This window comes from Priapulus caudatus, unplaced genomic scaffold (assembly GCF_000485595.1).
Source record: "Priapulus caudatus unplaced genomic scaffold, Priapulus_caudatus-5.0.1 Scaffold1724, whole genome shotgun sequence".
Taxonomy (NCBI): domain Eukaryota; kingdom Metazoa; phylum Priapulida; class Priapulimorpha; order Priapulimorphida; family Priapulidae; genus Priapulus; species Priapulus caudatus.
Genome location: NW_014578785.1, coordinates 13,908 through 22,100, shown reverse-complemented (window position 1 = coordinate 22,100; position 8,193 = coordinate 13,908). Strand labels below are relative to the sequence as shown.

The window sequence follows — 8,193 nt, the reverse complement described above, 5'->3', positions numbered from 1 at the left end:
TGTGTGTGTGTGTGTGTGTGTGTGTGTGTGTGTGTGTGTGTGTGTGTGTGTGTGTGTGTGTGTGTGTGTGTGTGTGTGTGTGTGTGTGTGTGTGTGTGTGTGTGTGTGTGTGTGTGTGTGTGTGTGTGTTGTGTGTTGTGTGTGTAGGTACCCTGAGGTGTAATAAACATTAAAGATTTTGAGATATATTAGTAGCGTCTGTGGGTGCCCTGAAAGATACGGCGTGAGACCAAGACGTATAATCTTTATAGGTACTGAGGAAATAGAGTTGAAACGCACGCGCACACGCCCGCCCGCATAAAAGCACACAACACGTGATGTTATGCACACATATATGCACGTACGGAAGCACGCATGTATAGGCCTACGCACGTACACGCAGTCACGTGCGCACACGCGTGCGTCATTTTCCCATCTATCGGACACCTACCCAATATGTCATTCTGTGGTACTCGATTGAACACCCTCACATTTGTTGGTATGATCGGATCCACGCCACCGCGATTAATTGTCCAAACAAAGAAGTAATCACTGAGACTTCCAAATGTCTCCAAGAACACATGAAGCACTGCCTGCAAATGTAAGGTCATCAGCAAGTCACGTGCACATATAAGTTAATTTAGTCAACGCCTCAAATTGAGCCGATGATAAGCCACAGATAGACAAGTGCACAATCGTGCAGATTCAGATATCCAAGTACATGCAAACAGATATGGTGTATTTGAGAAGGTAGATTAAAAAAACCGACCTGTATAAAATAATCAGATTATGCAGCTGTTTTGTGGGAAGTAAACACTTTGGTTGACAGAACGCTTCCGTATAAGCGGGCAACAAGTAAGAAGGGCAGCCATTGCTCTTCTGGTACCGGCGGATTATCACTAAGTATGAGAAGCAACCAGTAAGCTTTTAGTGCCTACTCCGTAGTGCTGACTCCGTACCTTTGGTAGAAACTCCATCGACGATGCAAACGTACCAAACGACACGAAGATGACGGGCCTTTCTCCCGCACCAGCTATGTACGGCTCCACCCCCTGTGGAAGATTGCAACACATTGACACATGTATGCCAAACGACAACGAAAATACGAACTAAATTACACTATTTCCGGGGACGTAGACTCTGAGAAGGAGGGCAACGGGTACAGCTGTCCCCTAGATTTTGGGGGAAAATAAATTATAAGATTAATAAAATAGTGTACATAACCCTTAAATAAGTGTGAATCATCGGCTAGTCATCCCGGAGCCACTCGTCTTGGACCCACCCGGATACACTGTGCACGTTCAGCGAAAGTTCGTTCAGTACTCATCATCACTTAGCTGAATCATTACATTATGCTCCCCTTGAGAACTCCCTTGGGCAAAGTGACCGAGTCTTGGAAATTCCCGTAAGACCTGTGAGCATTAGGATATCTATCGGCGCCGGAGAGTGACATTGGTGTCTTACGTCTAGGTCGCGAACCGGTCCGGCCAACAAGCCACCAATTAGCTGGACGTTGGGCAGCATCGGCCTTGGATACTCCAGCATGTAGTTGATGGCCGGAAACACCATCGATGCTTCACTTCTTACGCTAACCACCGTTTCTCCGTTCTGAAATCACACGCGTAATGAGCGAGCTGGCGACGCCGCGTGTAGGCGTATATACTCTTCCCTCCTTTACATTCGCCCTCCTCATCCTCTTCTACGCCTCCCCTCTACCCTCTTTACCTCTCCCTTCTACGCCTCCCTTTTACCCTCTTCACCTCTCCCTTCTACGCCCAAACTTAATCAATAGACACACCTGCTTCAGCTATAATCTCCTGGTAAATTTTGAAGTTTTTTGAAAGCACGGATAGTCTAATTACACAATTACTGACGGACCATTGTACAGCGTATCCATACAGCGCTGTACTTAAGCGGAACCAAGGCGGTGTGGATCCATATTGGACAACTATGGAAATCAAATCCTGAGTTGCGCAACTCTCTGTAGTATAGGACTCTAGCCTAGTACTAGACGAGTGCTCATACGGGGATTATGGCGGAAGTTATTTGAGTGAACACAACCACATGGTAGTCGTGCGTAATTTGCTAGGAAGAGTTATTGTTGTTTGTGATGTGGGTGGAGTATTGCCAATATATATAGAAATTTAAAGAGAGTGGTGGGGTTTGAAGGAAAATGCATGTAGCATAGAAGTTACACAAGGTTTGAATGAAAGAATTTGAAGAGTAATAATCAAGAAGAGTGTAAATTTGGTGTTTAATAAAAAGCATACTATATTCTAACAACTCGAGGCTACCAAGGCTCACTAACACGGTATACATCTGTCGATACGCCAACCTCCAATTAAGGTTCCTTTCTACACAAAGAGAAGACAAGCTGCGTCTTCCACGACGTCGTAACTGCGAGTTAAGCGTTCTACACGGGGTCCCTTTAACTCGAGTTAAGGTAACTCGAGTTACGTTAACTCGAGTTAGCTTTAAGCCTCGCCAGTCGATCGAGTTAGCTAACTCGAGTTACCTTAACTTCGAGTTAGCCCGTGTAGACGCTCATACGAGGGTCTAGGCTTAACCTCCAGCCAGATATGGCGGCAGCACTAAGTACGGATGTTATCGTACACACGCGCGCGACCGAATCGCTATCGGGGTGTTGTCGTGTAGACCTACATAACCCGCTAACATCGCAGTTAGCTTAACTCGAGTTAAGGTTCGTCGTAGACTACACTACATATACCCCTGTGCGCTCAACCATCGAGTTAGCTCGCAGTGCCTTAACTCGAGTTAGGCCGCTTAATACCGTTAGCTTAACTCGAGTTAAGGTTCGTCGTGTAGACGTACTAAAGAAACGACTCACACGCGCGTAGCGAGTGTGCGTCCTCATCGCGACACAGGCATTTGGAGGCGTTTCAATAAAATATATCTAACATAAATACTCGAAATCTATTTACTAAACCAGAAGTCTTAATGTTTGCCTATACTTCTTTCACGCTATTATTGCCTGACAATTGTTCCTGTAAATCCGTCTAAATGCTCAATCTTAAACACACGTCCCGTGGGCACACGCCATTTGCTGCTGCCGCTGCACACCGACACTTAAATATATACACACTATATATTGATTAATTTTTATATCTATTAATTACTAATGTATTGTAAACATCTGTAACATCACATGTTACAGCAGTTTTTATAGAATTTCCAAAGGAATGGAAGTGAAAGCGGCAAGAGGTTGAAAGCATTGCTTCGTCGCTCGTCATGAGTGAGTGACGTCACGTCTCATCTGACTCAAACTCCTGTTTAAGGTGCATTGTTGACCGCTAAACCCCTAACCTAACCCTAAATCCGTACCTAACCCTAACTCTAAAAATAACCTAAACCGCTATTAAAAACAAAATTAATAAATTTTGTACAGTCGAACTGTGACGTATGTCTGACTAGACGCAAATGCAACAAGCGCAAAAGATCTCTATTATTGATTTTGTGAGCGACATCTGGCAACTACCTGAAATTTTGGCAAATAGCTGAAGGAAAAATATAAGGAATACACAAGCCAGAAGTCGTCAAGTGGTGAACTTGGCAGACATTAATTAGTAATGTTAATTTCTGAACGGCTAACGTCCGCGCAGCGTAGTGGACGCCACGGTAAACGTCGCCGTAGACTGGTACTCGTCACACCATCGTAACTAATAGGGACGCCCATCATCGAGTAAACTAAGCGCGAGAGGTTCGAACCGCGTACCAGTCTAAACGTCCGCGCAGCTAGCACGCACACACACCATAGACAAAGATAATATACAACACATGCACACACACACACAACACGCAACACGCGCCACACACACACACACACACACACACATATATATATATATATATATATATTGTTTGTTCCTTCTTCGATCCGTATTTATAATGGGACATGTACGCAGAGTAATTTTTGTACTTTCCAGAACATGTCATTGAAGAAAGAACTGAATAGGATACATTAATGTTTAATTTAATTCTGATAAAATGCTTGGAAATGAAACAATATTTTTTTTATATATTATATCAAGAGTACATAATAGAGATGTACTCTATTATGTACTCTTGATTATATGTGTAGGCTACTGCAATGTGCTGTATATTGTTGATACGGTTATGTTATCTGTGTAAAAATGTGAGGAAAACTAATTTCCATCTGGCCAATAAAATGAATTGAATATATATATATTTATTCACTCTTTTAAGCTGAAATCTACCAGAGTAATCCAATCGTTTCTTTCTACAATTGTTTTTCTCTCTCTCTTTAACTCTCCTCGTCTGTCTCACGGTCTACACATTTCTCAACCTCTTTCTTTCCATGTCTCCCCCTGGCTTTCCATCTCTCTACCCCTACCCCTTTTTTCTTCTATATAGCTCTCTCTCATTGTCTTTTGATCTCTGCTCTTTTATTCTCCCAATATATTTCAATATTCAAAAAAGTTTAATCAAATACATGCAGCTCCCTGATCTACATGCGTGGTGATCATCACACCTACATGTATCATAATTTTGCAATTTATCCACGACCTCTGAAAAACAGCCTCTTTGGTTGATCGAGGGTCTTTTATCCTGTGATTAAATAAAAAAACTAACCAATCCACAAAGCCGTACAGAGTAGTATCTGCTCTTGATTATTATGTACATGTAGATTAAAAAATTACCAACTGACTAACAAGTGAGACACCTTTGCTTTCATACATTTTCATAACCATTTCACGAATGCTTCAGTAGGTTGATCCTCAAACAGGAAGTAAATTGATAAGGGCCATGATTTAATGTTTACATGTTATTTGTAACGTGAAGAATGGCGACAGAATGTACTATAATGAAGAAAGCAAAGGTAATCAATAAATCAAGTAAGAACTCAGACTGTTAGTACATGTACATGTACTTCTAACATACAGTGCATAATGCTGTGCGTATTTCCCAATACAAGTACATAATATAATTTGCATATGCTGTCGCAATTTCCAATACAGTGTACCTACATATATACATATGTAATTTAATAAACAAAACAGTATTTGTTCGTTTTTCCCAATCGAAACAATGTTTGATCTCTTCAAGCTAATATAGTATGCAATACATACAGAAGCTGAAACATATTGATACAGGAATCATATCTTCTGGCAGTTTAAATTTTGAGATGTACATCCCCTGTTTGCAATAAACCCTCTACTTAAAACAAAAACAATTTGAGAAACGGGGACAGAGAAACCCATTTTGGAATTCACTTTCCTTAACCTATTGACGCTAAACTCGGCATACTTATCGCCAAACCTATCATTATAAGTTAAAAAAAAATATGTTGCCAATTTGAATGATAAAATAATAAAAAAAATTGGCTCATAAAAACTCTTTGTTTTCCGCGTCAATGGGTTAAATGTGCCAAGTGTATGCATGCATGCGCAAGTAAAGTGAGTGGATTTAGTGGAATACAATTTCAGCTAACATTTCTTTAGAGAAGAGCAGTGAGATTTCAATAAACTAAATGTCATCTTCATTATCCAGTCTTCTCAAAGCCATCGATATCATTTTCTGTGCAAAGCCGAATTTTTTGCACAATGCACTTGCATAAATCTGTGCAGTTTACATTGTGCTGTCTACAAGAGCAACGACCGTTTCCTTCTCCTTTGGGTTCTTCACAGTTTGTCTTCTTGCAACTGCAGTTGCTAAGCTCTAGCCGAGTACGTGGCGCTGGGGAATGGTCACCCCATACTATATCCAAGTCTGTGTTGTTGGTAACTTTCCAGCCATGACCATGTGGGCTGGGAATGGCTGGAAACTGCTCCAGACTTGGTAGTTAGCCACAAATTCCCTTCTCGCTTAACACTACGTGGCGAGAGGTATAACAGTCGGAGAGCCTGGTCGGTTTACTTGGTAGTTAGCGCTCGTAAGATGTTTCATCAAGGAGTCACGTGAAGGGGCATGTCATCTCAGCCTTTGTACCCATCAGAATTTGTTGTATCGAGCTGTATTACATCAGAGCAATCTTGATCATACAACTTACAAACAAATCTCTCAAGTGCATCTACCAGACTAGTGTCTATGGTGAATGAGCTTCCAAGCTGTTTGAATGCTTCTTGAAAGTCTGTAGATTCACGCATCATTTTCATGGTTTTTTTCTTTGAGTTGCCGTAGAAGGAGGTCACCGAATCACAACCTGTGAAGCAATGTAGTCCGATGAGGGCATCTGTTACCTCACGTCCACGATGGTTTTGTATGGCACTCAAATTCAATGTAGGCCTACGTTTGTTGTTTCCTCTGCCAGTGTGAAAGAGAAGTTAGGCCTCAATCATGTGAGCTTTAGCCACACCACAATAATAAATACATCCGTATCTGGGCTTCTAATGATGACTGCTGGCTGTACAGCTGATGGCGAAGCGAGAGATGCAGCATCATACTGACAGTGTACGAAGAGCCGTGTCGTGTGTCGGCCTCCTCGTGGTTACATTCAAGTTCCTTCACAGCAGTTACATTCACTGTGCCATCAACATTTTGCAGCGAATGACATTCTTCATCATGTGCCACCACAACAGTTACTACAACATATACATTATACAGTTGATCTCCGGCAGTCTCTCTCCACATCTTGAGTAGGAAGCGTATTAGAATCATCAGACGACATAGACGACATGCAAGTCGCCATGTTTGTTGTGCAGGGAGCCAGTTCATACGAAACGTAGAGACGCGTGATTGGTTGCAGAAAGCAACACAGTGGGGAATCGGGATGAGACGTGCGTTTTGATTGGATAATATTTCTCACAAAATAAATTATTTTTTTTCAGTTTGTTTCGTTTTTCTCTTGATTGGCGTAATTGTTATTATTTGACGAGTTTCACCAGACCTTTTAAAATATATTTAATTACAATATGTGAGCAATATTATGTAGTTGCCACTCGGTGGGCGCAAAAAATCACAATTTTGTGGTTCACCCGCGTTCTAGACGTATGCGAGCGACGAAACAATTGCTTTCAACCTTTTGCGTGAAAAGCAACGATGGATTAGGTTGATAATGTTGAAGATAATAATATGATTATAATATAATATATAATATAATATAATAATATTATAATATAATATAATATAATAATATTATAATATAATATAATATAATAATATTATAATATAATATAATATAATATAATATAATAATATAATATAATAATTAACATGATTAATATCATAATAATGATGATTAGGTAGATAAGGTATGCAGATATGTTTTTTTCTAGGCATTTTGATGATGAACTCAATGTTGTAAGATCGACTTGCTACAGATGCTTTACCGCTGTCTGCAGCGCACACACTCCTGTTTTACGACAGGGTATTAGCCAGGAATGAGTATTGTGGGAGTGCAGAAAAAATATTTGGGAGTGCAATGGGCGTTTTTGTATGTGTGACTCAGCCAAGACTGCCGTAGGCGTGTTTCGTGAACGCTGTAGGCATTCACGGGGGGGAGTATGAGAGGGGGACCTCCCCCTGTCATTGGTTGGGTAGGGGGGCCACCCCCGGAATTTTTTTTTATTGAAGATGCTCTGAGGTGAATTTGAGGTAATTCATCTGCCCTAAAACTAAAATTTAAAACACAAATTTAAAGTTTAAGAAACAACTTTTTAAAAGTTTTTAGCTCATCTCACATAGTCAGATGCAGCTTGTAGAATCGCATGAGCGTGCGTGCGTGCGTGCGTGCGTCCGTCCGTGCGTCAACAGTTGGGCAAAACCGCTCAACGTACGGAATCGAAAGGTGGGACGTGGGGGGGTGGGGTTGGGGGTAATCCGAAAACGAGTTGGGATGTCGAAGCTGGGGGTCAAAGGTCAAGAGGTGTAAAAGAAGGGGAACATTCCCGCCTTAACTTAAGGTTAAGGGGGGAAATGCAGAATTGCGGCACCAATCTAAACGGCTCGACGTAGGCCTCGTGATAGTCGGTGTATAGCATCATGGTAGGAAAAGCCATCACTGTGCCGAAATTGAGGTCACAGGTCAAAGGTCAATGGGGCACAGGGCAGATTTTAGACATTTTCTGAGGACATGGTCTGACGGAGCGATTGGAAAACTTTTTTTGTTTCAGCGGTGACCTACCATTTTTATGGCTTTATTGAAAGGACCATGAAATGTACTTTCCGCTGACATGCGAAGAGTAAGTGTCGAATAACCTTTTGTTAGAAAGAATTTGACTGCCTGAATGTATAAGG

At 41.4% G+C, this 8,193-nt stretch overlaps 1 protein-coding gene across 1 annotated transcript in view; it reads right to left on the bottom strand.

Moving 5' to 3' along the window:
• Positions 1-430: 430 nt before the first annotated feature.
• The window catches only part of LOC106817436 (UDP-glucuronosyltransferase 2B14-like), a gene marked incomplete at its 3' end in the record, with an annotated part of 8,496 nt that continues 733 nt past the window's right edge, over positions 431-8,193 (bottom strand). The window contains 3 exon segments of the mRNA XM_014822098.1: positions 431-572; positions 939-1,031; positions 1,444-1,719. Of these exon segments, the coding sequence (XP_014677584.1) occupies positions 431-572; positions 939-1,031; positions 1,444-1,548 (340 nt within the window).